This window comes from Rhinolophus hipposideros (assembly GCF_964194185.1).
Source record: "Rhinolophus hipposideros genome assembly, chromosome: 21".
NCBI classification, from domain to species: domain Eukaryota; kingdom Metazoa; phylum Chordata; class Mammalia; order Chiroptera; family Rhinolophidae; genus Rhinolophus; species Rhinolophus hipposideros.
In genome coordinates this window covers 17,438,347-17,454,112 of record NC_138067.1, presented here as the reverse complement: position 1 = coordinate 17,454,112, position 15,766 = coordinate 17,438,347, and the positions used below count along the sequence as shown (strand labels likewise).

General features: G+C 56.4%; 2 protein-coding genes across 4 annotated transcripts; both read right to left on the bottom strand.

Moving 5' to 3' along the window:
- Positions 1-2,653: 2,653 nt before the first annotated feature.
- On the bottom strand, positions 2,654-4,188 carry NRN1L (neuritin 1 like). Of its 2 annotated transcripts, none has more exons than XM_081032011.1 (3): positions 4,051-4,188; positions 3,139-3,250; positions 2,654-3,049 (listed from the first exon to the last, which is right to left on the bottom strand). In XM_081032011.1, the coding sequence occupies exons 1-3, from the start codon at positions 4,142-4,144 to the stop codon at positions 2,761-2,763; spliced, it is 495 nt and encodes a 164-aa protein (XP_080888137.1). In that variant the 5' UTR covers positions 4,145-4,188; the 3' UTR covers positions 2,654-2,760. The 2 variants fall into 2 exon arrangements, with proteins under 2 accessions (XP_080888137.1, XP_080888138.1); XM_081032012.1 differs by having other exon boundaries at positions 3,139-3,271; positions 4,051-4,159.
- A 321-nt stretch (positions 4,189-4,509) lies between these two features.
- On the bottom strand, positions 4,510-15,744 carry EDC4 (enhancer of mRNA decapping 4). 2 transcript variants are annotated; one of them, XM_081030373.1, is made up of 29 exons: positions 15,456-15,744; positions 12,937-13,093; positions 12,432-12,543; positions 12,032-12,131; positions 11,579-11,768; positions 11,325-11,472; positions 11,131-11,235; positions 10,699-10,808; positions 10,533-10,616; positions 10,344-10,439; positions 10,152-10,254; positions 9,851-10,031; positions 9,684-9,756; positions 9,491-9,582; positions 9,225-9,412; positions 9,009-9,133; positions 8,763-8,916; positions 8,000-8,433; positions 7,810-7,914; positions 7,573-7,725; positions 7,459-7,495; positions 7,153-7,330; positions 6,908-7,063; positions 6,685-6,800; positions 6,419-6,584; positions 6,145-6,331; positions 5,833-6,052; positions 5,291-5,454; positions 4,510-5,041 (listed from the first exon to the last, which is right to left on the bottom strand). In XM_081030373.1, the coding sequence occupies exons 1-29, from the start codon at positions 15,538-15,540 to the stop codon at positions 4,849-4,851; spliced, it is 4,212 nt and encodes a 1,403-aa protein (XP_080886499.1). In that variant the 5' UTR covers positions 15,541-15,744; the 3' UTR covers positions 4,510-4,848. The 2 variants fall into 2 exon arrangements, with proteins under 2 accessions (XP_080886499.1, XP_080886498.1); XM_081030372.1 differs by having other exon boundaries at positions 9,225-9,424; positions 15,456-15,741.
- Positions 15,745-15,766: the final 22 nt, after the last annotated feature.

The following is a 15,766-nucleotide window of genomic DNA, read 5'->3' as shown; positions in this document are numbered from 1 at the left end:
GCCTCATTTTTCTTAATCTGTATAATGGGGATCATAATCCTAACTCCACAGAGCTGTTTTGAGGGTTAAAAACAGTGTAGAATTCCAGGGTTAATGGGACTTAGAAATCCACACAACACTTCCATTTTATAGACATTCAGCAAATTGATTCAACAGATATTTCCCTTGCTATGGGAAGGTGCTGGCCTTGGCTTTGGTGAAGACACAAGACCCTGAGGTGAAGGCCTATGTTGATGCAGAGGGGACTGGGCTTAGGACATCCGGCCCCCTAGGCTCTCCCCTGAACAACATGCTATTCCATGTCTGCAGTGCTGCAAATGTGAGCCACACCATCCTCATGATGCCTGGCTTGGGTGGCTGTGTCCAGGGCCCAGTCGGTTTGGCTATCAGCCCATCCCTCTCCTCCAGCTCTAGGATAACATACATACATAACACAGATAAAGCTCTTAAGCCCCTGGCCAGCGAGCAGATTCTGTCCCCACCCCCACCTCAATGCACATACTCCAGGTCATTCAATTCCAGGGAAGAGAAAGGATTTAGGAAGCAAAAATCAGAGTAAAGTAGGTCACAGCAGGAGGATGGTAATCCCCCTGATGGCTGGCCAGAGCAGTCAGCCCCTAGCTCCTAGAAGCAGGATTCTCTTGGCCACCTCCCAAGTATGGCTCTGGGAAGAATTTGGGGGTTTGGAGGTCCAGCACCATCCCTCCTAAGAATACGCCCAGACTGAGGGAGCTGCTGCAAGATAACACATCCTCCGCACGGGGGTCATTCTCAGTCTAAACTCTTGCCGACTATAAACTTCCTATGCTGGATGTAAGAGATTCTATCTTTCATTCCACACAGTCCCACAAGTGCACTCTTTATACCCAGCCCTAGATCAGATGCTAGAGACCCTAAGAGGACCCTCGGGGAGCCCACAGACGGGAATTCTGTCCTAGACCCAGACAATAACAACCCAGTATTGTCAGTACTGAGACAGAAGAGAGCCCAGGAGCTGAGTGGATTTGCAGGAGGCTGTTGATTCAGCTTGGAGTCAGAGGTAGGGAATACTTCCTGGAGGAGGTGACACTGAAAACGAAGTAGGAGTTCACCAGGAAAAAATGGGGAAGGGTATTCTGAGGATAGATGGTACAAAGACCTATAAGCATAAAAGCCTGGACATTTCTTCTGGAAAATTCTGGTGGTCAAAGAGGGCAGATCTATGAGGGCTGTTTTCCTGAACTTTCTCCTTCGGGTGATGTGAGAAGATAGGTAATGACTGGTTGTGAGAGAGAAGCGGGGATAAAAGAACAGGTGACTGAAGCACAGGAGCAAAGACAGGGAAGAGGGAGTTAATGGAGGCATCTGAGCTAACTGGAATGGGTGTTCAGGAAGCATGGATGAAGTGGGGTTCCCACACACGTGGGTGGAAGTCTCTAGAGGCACCTGTCACCCTGCAGCCTAAACAAGGGTCATATCAGGCCTGATTCTGTCCTAGGGGCCAGCCCCCCAGCATTGGTTTTAGTGTAAATCTAGCCTGCCTAGCTCTGGGCTCCAACCCCTTTCTCCTTCCCTCCCAACTGATTCCTTTGGGCCCCTCGTAAAGCCCTCTCCAAGTCAGCCCCACTTCTCCCCCACCACTTGTAAGTCTTCATCTTACCTCTGTTGCCCCCTATCATGCTTCTTCTCTGAAGCCTCCCATTACCCCAAGGGCTGGGTAGGTAGATCACTCTGTGCTGCTACAGAGGGGAGTTGCAGGAGTGGACTGAATAAACTGTGGGCAGAGCTGGCTTATGTAGGGCATTCTAGACAATGAGAAGGAGCTTAACAGCAGGATCAGTTTTTCAATATAGAAAATGGAGAGTAAAGGGGAGGGAGTGAGAGTAGAAGCCAGTGAGGAGGTTATGGCAGTGCCCAGCTTGGGGTGGTGGCTTGAAATAGGGTCCTGGTGCTGGTGGTAGAGACGATCAAGAAAGGGTCTCACCCTCTCTGAGACTCCTCCTTCCCTTAGGCTCTGCTCATGCTGATTCTTGCTCTTCCTCTCTTCTAGGATGAACGGGGGCTCCTCATACCAATTCTAAGCTTCCAGAATTGGGATTGTTTTGACTTCATGCTGCACACCTCTTCTCAAAGTACAAGTTTGTAGAGAACAGAGGTCAGAGGAACACTCATTGTGACCCCAGTCTCTGTAGCTCCAGGTCACTTTGGGGACCTAAATGTAGACTCCAACAGGGGTCCCCCACCTTCTGGAACAGGCTTCTCTGATGATACCAGGACCCCAGATAGGGAGAAGACAGAGCACTTAGTCTGAGCTGTCTTAAAGGCTAGGTAGTAGTTCAGCAGAGGAGGAGGTGAGATGGTCAGGAGCCTGGAGGCAGGAATGAACCTGGGGAGTAGGGGTACGCACTGGGGGTGGGGCGGGACACTCTACCACCTCACAGGGCCCCTAGGGGCCAGGCAGGGCTTGGAATGCCAACCTGGGAGGACGAACCCCCAGAGCTCTTGGACCTGCATGCAATGGAAAGCTCTAAGCTGCCCCTGGGAAATGTGTGTTTGTAAGGATTAAGCTTGAGTCCCCTGTGGCGGCCTTCACCCCGCCCAAACCATCTTGGGGATCAGCTTCGGGAGGCCTCAACCACAGCCAAGTGTAGCCAGAAGAAAGGAAGTAGATTACTACAAATATAAATACCTTTAATGAAAGCTGAGTGCACTCTGCAGAGCTTTGAGGGCAGCCACCAGAGCAGGGGTGGCGGCAAGGGCGCTGCTATCCGACCCCAATGGCTAGGTCAGAGGCCCCAGGAGGCAAGCAAGCACCAGAACAGTGGCCACTAGCAGCCGGGGCGTGAGGGCCAGGGTCGGGGCAGGTGCTGTCGCCCGCAGTGTCTCCTGGTTGGTCTCAGGGCCCGCACCATGCTCCTGGACGTGCACAGGAGCACCGCACAGTGTGTGCAAGTTATCCCGGTGCGGGGCCCGGCGAGCTTCTTGCTGTAAAGACTCCCACACGGCAGCTGCCTCCTCTGGGCAGCCCAACAGGACTCGCGAGGCACAGGTGTGAAAGTCATTCCAAGACCTGTTAAGGGGTGAGGGGAATTAGGAGGGCAAGGAAGCTTTGGGATAAGGTCACTGAGGTTGGTGGGAGTCAGGCTGCTGCCCTGGTACCTGCAGACAGTCTCCAGCTCGCCTCCATGGCCCATGCTGTCCCCCAAGCGGATGAGACACTCAGCGAAGCCCTGGTATATGGTGTCACAGTAGCCTGGGCCCTCAGCCGCTGCTTCCAAGGGAGATACAAGGACTGGCGGTGGGGGTGGAAAATGGTTGATAGGATGAGCCACCCCCCCAACCCCCAGGGGCTTGTTTACCTTGGTATATTCTGGGGACGTGACTCAGCGTGAAAGGGGTACCCTAGGGAAATGTGGGGCATATCTGGGGATCATCTGCTTTGGCTCCCTTCTAGAGGGGACCAGGCAGAATACATGCAAGGGAAGCAGGGGAGGCACAGTAAATGTGCTTGCGTCCCAGGGCTCGGCTCTTCCTCTGAGCTTCTTAGGCTTCTTCAGCCTCAAGTCAGGTAATGATGGGCCAAGTAAAGGAGTCAGGACATGGTGAAGGGGGCAGAGTCCGGAGCCACACAGACCTTCTCCCACACCATCCAGCTTCTCTGCAGTTTCTCTGCAGCCAAGCTTTCCTTGACCTTCCCACCCTATTCCCAAAGACACGTATTTTTGGATGGGTAGTGCAGGATAGAGGGGGTCAGGATCCAGGCCAGACCCTAACAGAAGACCCCAGGAATCCCAAGGCTGGCCTAGGAATTCCCCCAAAGGCCTTGTATCCCTTTACCAGAATGGGGGCTGCGAAATTTTGGGCCCGTCCCCCACAACTAGGGCTCAGTTCACACCCCTTACTTTTGGTACTGAAGCCACTAGTACACATCCCCTCCCTGGAGCCTAGCGCCTACTTACCACCCTGGCTCCCAGCGCTCAGAAAGGCTGTGCCCTAGCTCCCACACACCCTAAACCCAGTCTGGTGAGAGGGTGTGTGCAGCCCGGGCCGGTCCAGTACGCCTGCACTCACCAAGTGGTGGGAATAGCAGCAGCAGCAACAGCCCCAGCGCACGGGGTGATTGCTGGCGGTGGAGGCGGCGGCAGCAGCAGCAGCAGCAGCGCATGATTCCGGGCTAGGAACCTAGTGTCAAGAGCTAGCAGCTTGGAGTGCAGCCCTTCAGCCCAACCCCCGGAAGGAGGGACTGTGATTGGATGACAGCCGGGGGCGGGACTTGAAGGCCAGCTGGCGGCCCCGCCTCCAGTACACAGCTTGTCAAAGGATAGAGGTACACGGGAGAGAATAGCCCGGTGGAACAGGACCCTCGCCTCGGAGATCAAGAGAGGAGATCTGGGAAGGCAGTTGTGCTGATGAAGATAGGTGTCCAGGCCCCTGGAGGGGGTTGGCCTCCACAGAGCTCCACACAGGTAGAAGAGAGGGGCCAGGGAACCGAGGGCAGTTATCAAAGGCATACCAAAAACACACCAAAAGCACGTACATACTCCATTTTATTCCAAAAGCATTTAATTGAATTTCTCAATGTTTTTCAAAAAACAAAAGATCCAAAGCAGAGGTAAAAAGGAACAAGTGGTATTACAATCTCGGGAGGTCATGTTCCAGGCATGGCAGAACCCAAGAAGGCACAATACCCACCCTGGGCCCAGCCTAAACCTGCTGGCTAGCATGACTTGTAGGACACAGCCAGTGCTCCCCCCTCAAGCACCCCAGAGGTGGGAGCCTGAGCAGGTCAAGGGCAGACATGATCCTGCTTCGGCCTGGAAGGTCTGCTGACCTTTTGTGCCATCCCAGCCCTGGGCAAGGCAGGTTTAGCTAAGGGAGGCTGGGGGTCACAAGGCCGTGCAGCATGAGGCTGAGACGCCGGGCCACTTTGCCAAGTGAGTTGTGTGGCTCAACCTGCAGGAACTGGAATAGCTTCTGGCGCACCTGGGCCATGACAGAGCCCATGTGGTCCCGAGTGATGGGGTCACTGTGGTCCAGGTGCATCACAGCTTCTTCCAGGTAGCTGGGAGTGAAGGAAAGGGACAGGCTACAGGTGGGCTCCCGCAGATGGGAGCGCCCCCTGGTGGCCCAGAGGCCCAGAGGCCCAGAGGGACTGCTGACAAGGGAGGCCTCCAAGCCTGAGATGGGAGGGGGCCAGGGAGACGGATGGAGAAATACAGAGAGGGGAGTGAGGCTGGAGTGGGAGTCTCTGCTTTGAACTCTGCCCCACCTCTACCCCAGCCCACCTCCTGGTCCTACCATGTCCGCTCACCTGAGCTTGAGGTCAGTTCGAGTGCCAAGGTCAGAGGCCAGCTGCTGGATAAGGGAAAGGAGCACGGGCTGGGAGAGTGGGCAGGGTGGCTGCCCAAAAACCTGGCCTGGGTCCACAGTTTCACACACATACAGCACCAGGTTCAGGTCAGCAGCTGTCAGGGCCTAGGTAGAAAATAGTGTTTATAGCTAATGTCAGGATGGAAGCCCGCTTGTCTGCCTGTGTAGCCAGGATGACCAGAGTGGGATACTGAGGGCTCCAGAAGGAGAGGTCCAGGGGCCCAGAGAGAACACAGTAGGGCTGCGTTACTCCAGGTAGTCAGGAAAGACTTCCTGAGAAGTGTGGTCATGAAGCAAGGTGGGATGCGGTAGGAAGAAAGGGATCCAGGGTTTAGGTAGAGGGAAAAGCAGGGAGAAATGGCCCGGAGGCCAAAGAGAACCAAAACACCCAGAGCCTGATGGATAGAGGGGATTGTATGGTGGATGGGCCTTGGAGAGCCGAAGGAGACACCTGACCTTTACTGGACCTGAAGCCTGGCATACCTGCTGGAAGGCCTGATTGAGGTGGCCCTGCTGCAGCAGCTGTAGGATATGGGCTTGTTGAGCCTGGCAGTCGAGGAGCGCAGTGGGGACAGGTGTGCCAGCAGCTGAGCGCATGGCCTGCATGATGCTAGAGGTGACGGCGGCCTGCTGCTCCTTGAGTGCCACACTCACCTCACCCTTAACAATGCGCTGCACCTGTGCTAAAATGGATTCCTGCAGGCTGCAAAAGAGAGTGAGAAAAACGAGGTAGACGGGAAGTCTGGTCTGGCTCTTTTCAAACCCACCACCTTTCCCAGTGCCCAGCCCACACACCTGCCCACAGCCACATGCAGCTGGTGCTGCACCTCAGCCCGAACACTGCTGGACACAGTGGCTGCCATCTGCTCAGTGGCACCCTGCAGGGTGCTGACCAGGCCCCGCAGCTGGGCCAACACAGGCTCCCGTGCCTCCTGCTCTCGCGCCTTCCGGCTCTTCATGTGGCTCTCTAGCTGCTGCAAGTCTGAGAGGTGACCGTGGGGGCAGTGAGAGGGAAGGTAGGGCAGAAGGAGACAGCCTCTCCCACCGTGGGGCACATGATTCCACTCACATTCCTGTGTGCCCAGTCGGAAGCTGTCATTGATCTGTTGGAACATGGCCTGGCAGCTCTTCTCGAAGGCAGGCAGCACCACACTCTGGAAGGCTTCGCGATACGCGGCCTGCATTGGCCCCTGCAATGTGTCTGCAGCGGCCCGGGCGATGGCATCCGTCAAGTTCTGGGATAGAGGGAAGGGCTTGGCTGAGTTGAAAGCCTGAGCCCAAGTTGGCCTGACCAGGCCCACCAAGCACCAGCCTCTCTCTTGGGTCCTATCGCACCTTGGACTTCAGCAGCTTGGAGATATTCTCTTTCATACTACCCTCCACGGCTGTGAGCTTGGTGGCCACTGAGTTGCTCAGTTGGCCTGCCACGGGTTCCAGGCTCCTAGACACACCTGAGGCAGGGTGAGGAGGGACAGATAGAGCCATGAGAGGAAGCTTGACAGGTAGGGGCCCCACTCCCACCAGGCCCACCCTGAAGAAATCTCTATGCAAAACTCACATGGAGGCACTGTCTTCTTGATCTCGTCCCGTAGGCTGCGCTCCAGCCGCCCAGCCACAGCTGAAGACAGCGCCTGGGACAGCTGTTGCGTCAGCTGCTCTTGCAGCTGCCCACCCCGTTGCTGCCCTTCTGCCAGTGCCCGCTCCAGCCGCCGCTCTGTGTTACAGCTAAGGAACAGGCCTGGTCCAAGAAAGCTACAGCTGCCCCAACCCCTCTTGATGCTGGGCCACTGCCCACAAGGATACGCTCCTGTTCGTGTCGGGACTCGAGGGCACGTTCTACGTGGCCTGCGACAGTGCTCTGCAGGCCTTCGAGTTGGGTGCACAGACGCTGCAGTAGCTCTTCTTGGCTGTGCTGCAGCTCCGCCAGTTCTCTCTGCTGTTGCCAAATTACTGCTGGCCAGTCCTCAGGGGGCTCTGCCACCTGCCAGTACCACTGACAGTCACATGATGCTGTCCCACCCATCACCACACACCAGACCAGGGAATGGCCCCGAACCCTTCCCTACCCTCAAGGAGTCTTAGAAGTAGAAAAGCTGTTTTCTCACTCACCTGGTGCTCCATGAGCCGAGATCCCACCGCTGAATCCCTGCCATAGGCGAGAAGCACCTCAGGCCTAGACAGCCCGGGGACCACCCCTCTCCCTGGTCCCAGGACCCCTCCTACCCGTCATCCTTTTTGCCCTTCCTCTTGAGCTTGGGTGAGGCCCGAGGGGATCCCTTGGTCTTCCAGTCCTTGGCAGGCAGCCGTGGAGTGGGAACTTTGGTGCCAAAGCCCCCTGCAGCAGAGGCAAGGCTGGCCACCTCGTCATCATGGTCACTGTGGGAAAGGGAGAGAGAGAGATAAGCGCCTACCACTTGCTGACCCTCCCTCGTGAGAGGAAGGGTATGGGGTGCCACCTACCTTTGTTCCGCACTGGTGTCCTGGCTGTCATGTTGCTGCAGGAGGTGGTAAGGAGGTCGGTGAAAGGCCAGGCTCTTGTGCTTTTCCTGGAGGCCATTCCGGGGGCTGTGGGGACAGCCCGACTCATCAGTGGACGATTCTATCTGAAGCTCCTACCATCAGCACACTGTCCCCCTCCCAAGCTCTTCACCTTTCTGCCAGGCTGCTACAGGTCTCCCGAGTGATGTCTGGTGCTGTGGGCCAGACCTGACTGTCAGGAGCTGTGGCCTCCTGAGTCAAAGCCACGTCCAGGAGAGAAGGGGTGCTATGCCGATCCCCGTCCCCAGGGCCTCCATCCAGGCCAACCTGGGGCCCGAGCTCGGGCCCCGGCCGGGGCCGTGGGGACAGCAGGTGTAACGCTGAGGCGGCTGAGGCCATACTGTCTGGCTCAAGGCCCTCAGGAGCAGAGGAGCCAAAGCCCCGGGACAGGGCCTCGGATGCGATCTCAGGGATGTCTTGGGACAGGGCAGTAGAAGCCGAAGAGATAACATCCGGGGAGCGGGTACGGCTGGGGGATGCCTGGGGTAGCCCCAGAGGCTCCACTTCCTGCAGCTCCAGGGAGAGTCCAGAGGCAGCAGCAGGCACCTGTGGTGAACCAAAAAGGGAACATAGGTCCCCTTTTTTATAGGGACATAGGGGTGGGCAGAGGCAGAGATGAGGCACTGGTGTTTGTAGTGATGAGAGATGGGACAGTGGGGCAGGGGGAATGCAGTCAAAAACAGCCACAGCCCAGGAGGAGAGGTGGTAGGGATGAGAGGCTCAGGAGTTGCCTTCCAGGGAACAGGGGAGGCTAAGATGAAACATGGACCACCTGAGGCAGAGTAAGACAAGCAGAGAGGGTGCAATGGGAAGAGCACCTTCCCGCTGCTATACACCCACTACCCTGCACTTCACACACAAGCACAAACACATACCTGTCCGGGCCCTTTGGGAGTCAATTTATCGACTGGACCTGGGAGCAGGCCAGGCAGGAGGCTGCGTGGGCTTGCCTGCAGGCTGCTGCTGCTGCTCATTGTCAGACTGCCATCCAGCTGCAGCTTGTGGCTCAAGGTCAGTTCCTCAGGGGGCCTGGTGGCAGGAAGGCTGAGGCGTAAGCAACCAGAGCTTGACATCACCTGGTACCATCCCCTGCCATCCCCCAACTCTGACCCTCACTTCACCTAGGCAAGGAGGGGTCTACAGCAGAGGTACTGCTCAAGGCGGACACAGCTGTCAGAGAGGAGCTGCTGCTGCTGCTGCTGCTGCTGCTGCTGCTACTGCTGCTGCTGCTAGGGGATGCAGCGATCTGAGGGGATGCAGAGAGGAAGCGCTGTGGCCTGTGGGTGGGGATTCCTAGGTCTCCCTGCCCTGAGCATCAAGCCCTTCCCCCAGCATACCTGCTGCAGGGAGGTACTCGGTGTCATGAAAGCGTCAGGTGTCATCAACTTGGGCTTGGTCTCACTGCTCAGACTGAGGAAGTCAGCGGGTGCAGGCAGTTCCACGATGCGTCGGAGATCAGGCTGGGAGCCGTGAGCAGCGGACTCCAGGCCCTCGGAGCCCAATTCCGGCCGAGACTCTCCAAATGCTGCGGGGAAAGCTGTCACTTGAGTCAGATCTCAGACCTCGGCCAGTCTAATCTGCTCCCCTCTCATCCCTCACTCACCAAAGTCCTCGTGGGCAGTGTGGATAGGGAGAGGGGCCACCACATCAGGGTTGAGCTGTGGCTGGAAGCGGATCTGCACATCTTGCAATGCCCTACAGGAAGAAAAGGAGAATAGGAGAGGGCTCGAAGGGGCCAGTCAGTAGGGTGAGGAGGACACAGGCAGGGCACAGGCAGGCGTCCCCGACATACTCACTTAGTATGCACACAAAAGAGCTTGATAAGCACACCGGCTGCAGACTCCATGGTACCAGCTCCGTGGGTCCCATCTGCAAGGACAGTGTGGACAACTAGCCCCTGGCCCTCTGTGCCTTGGCATTCCCTACATACCAACATATACACCCCTGACCCTGAGCAGCTCACCAGCCCCTAGGCTGTCATTCTCTTCCTCAGCAGGCAGCACCTCAGTGTGCCTCAGCCGGCAGCGACTCACAACCTGGATACCAAAGCTCAGGACAGGGTGCGTGAGCAGGAACTCAGAGATGGAGCTGAAGCAGGCACGGCCCTCCTCTTGGTTCTGCAGCAGCTCCATCACGTAGAGGACCTGTACAGGCAGTGCATTCACAGCTGACCTCAGAGGCTGTGAGGGCTGTGGATATAACATACACTCCTGCCCTCCCTGATGAGACCAGCCCTGCCCAAGGGTGCCCCCACTGCAGTCTACCTTCCGCTGCACATCACTGAGAATCAGGTATTCTGCGGAGAGGTCCAAGCAAACTTTCAGGCTGGGGAGCACACTCACTGAGCTGAAGATATCTGGGGAGAAGCTGGGGTGCCGCGAAGCAGGATGAATGAGACTGAGAAAATGGGAAGAACCCACATCCCAGCCCTGCTGGCCCTGGCCTCCCATGCGTACCGAATGGTCTGCAGGCAGGTCCAGGACACTGTGCACCACATCTTTAACTCCCGATTCTGGTCAGCACCAGTAATGAGGAACCTCCAGAAAGGGACCCTGCAAAGCAACAAGGCACTGAGTGACTGGCTGGTCCCCCTGCTGGGAGCCCAAGCTCCAGCCCACCACCCACCTGCCTGCCCACTCACTCACTCAGGATCCTGTTTCTTATGGTTGTCACAGAACAAGAGGCAAGAGAGGGGCCGACCATCATGAGGCTTCCACTCATGCAAACACCTGCAAGCAGGCAGATAAGGGGCCTGAGTGAGTGATCTGGTCCCCTCCTTGGGGGTTCCCAATCCCTCAGGTCCTGCTTTACCTTGGCTCATCCTGTCCCTCAATGTAGATCTGCCAGAACTTGATAAAGCCATCGTGGCTTGCAGTAGCCAGCACGGTCCCATCAGGTGAGAGGGCCCCTTCACTCAGGTACTGGAAAGAACCCAAAGAGCTTTAGTTTGCCACCTGATTAGAAGTGGGAGCAGCCTGTCTCAGGTGAGAATGATAGTGAGCGAGGCTGACCCACAGTGGATTTGCACATTTGTGTGAAAGACTAAATGAATGGGGGGCCGTAAAGAAGATCAGACTCATGGGGTGCAGCCATGTCAGGCATGAGCTCCACAGGTAAGGGTCACTCTGTGCTCAGAGGCCCCATGGGCAGAATGCCATAAAGATGTCTGGGCAGCTGTGGGTTTGGGAATAGATGAGGGACATAAGAGGGGAGGGAAGGGGAGACAGTCAGTTGTAGTCTTACTGTGCTGTGGCCTTTCACGACTATGAAGCCCTGCTTGATTTGGCCGATATCCACAGGCCAGGTGCTGTGGTTGGAGCGGAGCATGTCCAGGTCCCACACCTCAGCCTGGAGGGTACAAAGAGGTGAGTGTTCAGCCCGTGCCCACACCATAGCTGCTCCATCCTCTCCCTGGCTCCCATTCCCAGCCCCCTCACCCGGTCCTCGTGCAACAAGGCCACCGTTGGGCTGCCCTCCTCACAGCAGTCCTCACTCTCCTCGGGGATGAAGGGACACCAGATGATCCTACGGAAGTGGTTCAGTGGTGTGCCCTCTGGCTGCCGGATATGGACCAAAATCTCTTCTCTGAGCAGGGCGTTAAGGGTTAGACAGGTGGATGATGAGATGTGTCTGGCAGCCCCAGCTCCACCCACCTTTCTTTAGTCCCCATCGCACCCCAGGGAAAGGATACTGAATTTTGCCATTAACCAGAGCCAAGCGCCACACGAACAGGTTGCCTGCCTCATCTAGACAGGCCAGCTGTGAGGAGTTGAGGTGTGCAAAGGTCAGGTCAGCCACACTGCCTGTGAAGCCCTTGAGTAGAGTCCGCTCCGAAGTGCTGACGCTGATCACCCGCACCATCGCCGAGCCATTGTTGGCAGCTGGAAGTAGGAGAGCAGTTGGCCAGGAGTGTGGAGGCCTAGGCAGCGGCAGAGAAGCCCTGCCCTTGCCTGCCTCACTGCCACCACCCGTCTCAGGCTTGGTTTTCCCACTTGGCTCCCCAAGGCCTGGAAGAGGTGGGGGAAGCACAGACAAGCTTTCCATTGTATCCTAAGGTCTGAGTGGGCTGAGCGGCCTGATACTGAATCTGCATCTCTGGGACTTCTAGCAGAACAGCTCCCTCCGCTCCCCTGCCCCTACTCACCCCGAATAGCATAGGCCAAGAAGGAGTTGGACACAGCAATCAGGTTGCCATAGTAGTATTTCTGCTCCCAGTCATACTTGGCAACAGGCTGGATTTTCACCTGAGAACCAAGGGTGAGGCAGGTCGTAGAAGCTGAGAGCTGGTGCAGCTTTCCCAGAGCTTAGGTGGCCCCCAGCAACCCTGAGGGCAGCAGAGGCCACATGTGCTAGCCCAGCCACCCAATCACAACTCCTGGAACCAGATTCCCACAGACACTTGGTAGCCAACCCTGGCTTCCTGAGACTGAGGCATACTACCTGTCTGTGAAGGTGGTCCCCATAGGAATTGGCACCATGAGGGGAGAGGGATAGGCTGAGTGTGTCCCCATTCACCATATATGCCACAACATCCTGGTACTCACCTTATTGCTCCCCCGCGCTTTGCTCGAGATGCTTGAGTCACTGCTGGCCACAATCTCCACCTCCTTGGCCAAAATCCCAATGCAGGTGGAGCTGTCATCTCCCGAGAGGCAGCTGGGGGGAAGGGTGCACAAGCTTTACTCCTGTTCGCCCCAAGTCTCAATGGGCAGGGTTGGGATAGGGAGAGGATATAGCCACCATGGAAAAGGTATCCAATCCCAGATGAATAGCTCTGCCTGGTCCACTAGTCCCCAGACGCATAGCTCTTCTTGCCCAGCTCCATCCTTGGGAATGCTAAACCAGGAGCCTAAACTTCAGATCCAGGCCAACTCTTGAGCTTGTCCTCAACCCTCATCCTAGTACAATCTCAGTGTGGTTAAGTGTTCCATCCCAGAGCGTCTAGTCCGAGAGCAGCAGAGGCTGCTGGCCCTTCTCTCCTATCTCATGCCTTCAGCTAGCAGATGCCCCCAAGGGCCCCATTACCACCATCATCTCCCAGGCACTCACATGACCTGCTTCTCCTGCAGGTTAATAGGTGGCATGGCCCGGAGACCAGGTTTGTTCGCTGAAGTACCATCACCTGAGCAGAGGGGGTCTGGGACCAGAAGCCCATTGAGGTCTCCATTGTAGGTGTTAGATGGCCGCTGGCTCTCTGCACTGGAGCCTGGGGACAGAGAGAGCCACTATTAGGAGTTTGTTCCACCTGCATATTGGCCTTTCCTCCTGCAGAGCTTCCTTTCAGAACCATGAGGTGCTCTAGGGACACTCAACTGAGGCATGTCCGTGGAGAGGAGGGCCCTTTGTTCATCTCTCATTCCATAACACTGACGGTGAAGCCAACATATGCCAAGACCAAGGATGAGCATGCGGCTCTTCTACCTGGGAGAGGGCTGCAAGCTAGCAAGGATCCTCTGAAGCCAATTAAACTCAGGGACTCTGTGTACTGGAGGGAGGGCATGGCAAGGGTCAGGACAGACTTCAGAGAAGAGGCACTGTCAGAGCGAGTGTGGCTGGAACACAAACATGGGAAGGATGGAGGGAAAACAAGGCTGCAGAGATCTCAGGTATGCGGCTGGGTGCTTACGTTCTCTCTGTGGCAATGAGAGTCACAAAAGTTTTAAAAAGGAATATGACATGGTCAGCACTGGCCAGAGGGCTGATTGCTCTAGGGCAGCATGCTGGACAGTTGAGAAGCTGGGTGAGAGATACCAGGGCCTGGACCAAGGTAGTGGCAGGGATCGGAGGAGAGAGGATGGGCTCCTGGGGCATGGAGGGACATTGATAAAATGTGGGAGTAAGAAAGGAAGAAGGCCTGCCCCAAATTGCTCAGAAAAAGCTACCTTGAGCAGGTAAACTCAGGATGAACGGACATGAAGGAGCTGGACAACGGGGAGAAAAACTATAGGATAGCATGTGGAGTCAGGAAAGGCAGCATTTCAGTTGTTTGCCATTAGCTGAGTGTCAAGCACCTTCACAGGCTGTGACACTACTCCAAAACTCCCAGGGGGCAAGGAGACTAGGGTTCCACATTCGGGATCACAGCATGTTTCTAGTCACAAAACAGTCTGGGGTCTGACATGGTCCTCCAGGGAGAGGAGACAAGCCAGAGCTACTTGACAAACAGGAGAATCAAGCACCAATCAATAAACAAGGAATTCAGTGGAAAGCTTCCAGGCCACTTAAGTTGGATCAGAGCCACCTTAGCTGCTCAGGGGTAAGCTGACCACTCTCCTTCCTAGGCAAGCTACCATGAGGACAAACAAGCTGCATAAGGTTGGCCATGCCCGGTGCTACCAAACCGTTGTGGAGTCTAGTCTACATAGCAGCTAACGAGGATGAGAGTCCCAAGCAGAGCTCATGAGTAAAGGGAGCACGCTCCGGGCCTGGGACAAAGGGCTCAGTGGTTTCAGGCAGATGGATTTGCTCAGGGAACGGGGGAGCTAAAACAACCCAGAGTGAGCACCAGTGCCTGCTTCCAGTAGCAGCCAGTTTGCGCCTCCCAGCAGGTTTAAGAACAGCGTCTGAGGAGACACCAATTCTCAGCTCTGGCCACCACACACCTACACCACCATTACCAGCCAGTCTTTCAACCACAACTTTTCACAGGTCCCTGAACCAGTGAGGAAACTTTGGTACCTTCACACGTGCTCTTTCTTTGTGAATGCCTTTCCTGACACCCAAGCTCCTGTTCATATCACGAGATGTAGCCTAAATGTTGTCTCCTCTCTCCTACCCGTTGTCAGGCATTCTCCAGCCCCCACCCCACCTGTCCTATCCCCATCAAAATACCAAAACACTTCTCTCCTTCAATAACAACAGAATTATATTACAACCTCCTTTAGTTCTGTGTTCTGGGGGCTTTTGAGGGCAGGAGCAGTTCTGAGGTATCACTGAAATCCCAAATAAAGTTTAAATGAATGGAAATAAACTAGGGCTTGCAGATGTTTATAGGCTAATCCAATCAGGGCCACCCAATCTGATATTTGCCTTAATCCCAGAAAGGACACGGAATTGGGGGTGGTCACTTTCCTCCTGAATATCAGTTTCAGGACCGCATGCCTGGAGTCTGTATTATAGAAGGAGGTGCAAGTTGCAGAGGGGGATCGGTGGCCCCTCAGCACAGCACCTAGATCTAGACACAGAACTTAGCTACAGAGCACCGACTAGGCCTCTGAAGTACGGCCAAAGGGTAGGGAACCCAGGCCAGTCCCAGGAAACACTAGAGACCTTGGGGCCAGGGCACCAGCGGGGCCCTGCGGATTCAGAGAAGGGGCTTCACCTTCAGCCGAGATGCTGAAGGACGAGGCAAAACGGCCCGGGCAGGGATGGGTAGGGATCGCAGCCGGGGGTCTGCGCCCTTCCGCGTCAATCTCGGGGTTTTACCGCTCTGACCCTCATCTGCCCTCACCAGCCAGCCGGGAGGATGCAGAGCCGGTCTGAGGGACCTGTGGGCCCTGAGGGCGACCCCGGCCAGAACCGCTCCTCTGCCCGCTCTGCGAGGGCCCACCCCCACTGTCCCGGCTCACCCCCTGCGGGACGGTCCAGCTTGAGGATGTCCCGTAGGTGCTGCGTGGCGTCCTCGATGTCGATGCTCGCGCAGGAGGAGGCCATGGGCCCAGCCGCGGGCGCCCTGTTCGCGCCGCGTTCCTTTCGCTGCTGCCGCGCACAGTCCAGCAGAGCACACCCGCGCCGGGGCCAGACAGTGGGAGACCGGTCACTACACTCTGTCCACACGCAGCCCACAAACCGCCGCCCGCACCGCGTCCCTGATCCCCCTCCAACCCCACCAACCACCTCCACTTCCGGCCCGCCGGCTCCTCCGCTCCCGGAACCTGTG

Bases quoted from the DNA above. Each gene is read 5' to 3' on its own strand.
- EDC4 (XM_081030372.1), bottom strand. From the start codon at position 15,540: ATGGCCTCCTCCTGCGCGAGCATCGACATCGAGGACGCCACGCAGCAC. The intron at 13,094-15,455 runs GTGAGCCGGGAC...CTCTGTCCCCAG, and splicing joins GCTGGACCGTCCCGCAGGGG to GCTCCAGTGCAGAGAGCCAG. The intron at 7,726-7,809 runs GTAGGTGGCACC...CCTTTCCCACAG, and splicing joins GACACCAGTGCGGAACAAAG to TGACCATGATGACGAGGTGG.
- NRN1L (XM_081032012.1), bottom strand. From the start codon at position 4,144: ATGCGCTGCTGCTGCTGCTGCTGCCGCCGCCTCCACCGCCAGCAATCA. The intron at 3,272-4,050 runs GTGAGTGCAGGC...CCCCACCGCCAG, and splicing joins GCTGCTATTCCCACCACTTG to TCCTTGTATCTCCCTTGGAA. The intron at 3,050-3,138 runs GTACCAGGGCAG...ACCCCTTAACAG, and splicing joins GAGCTGGAGACTGTCTGCAG to GTCTTGGAATGACTTTCACA.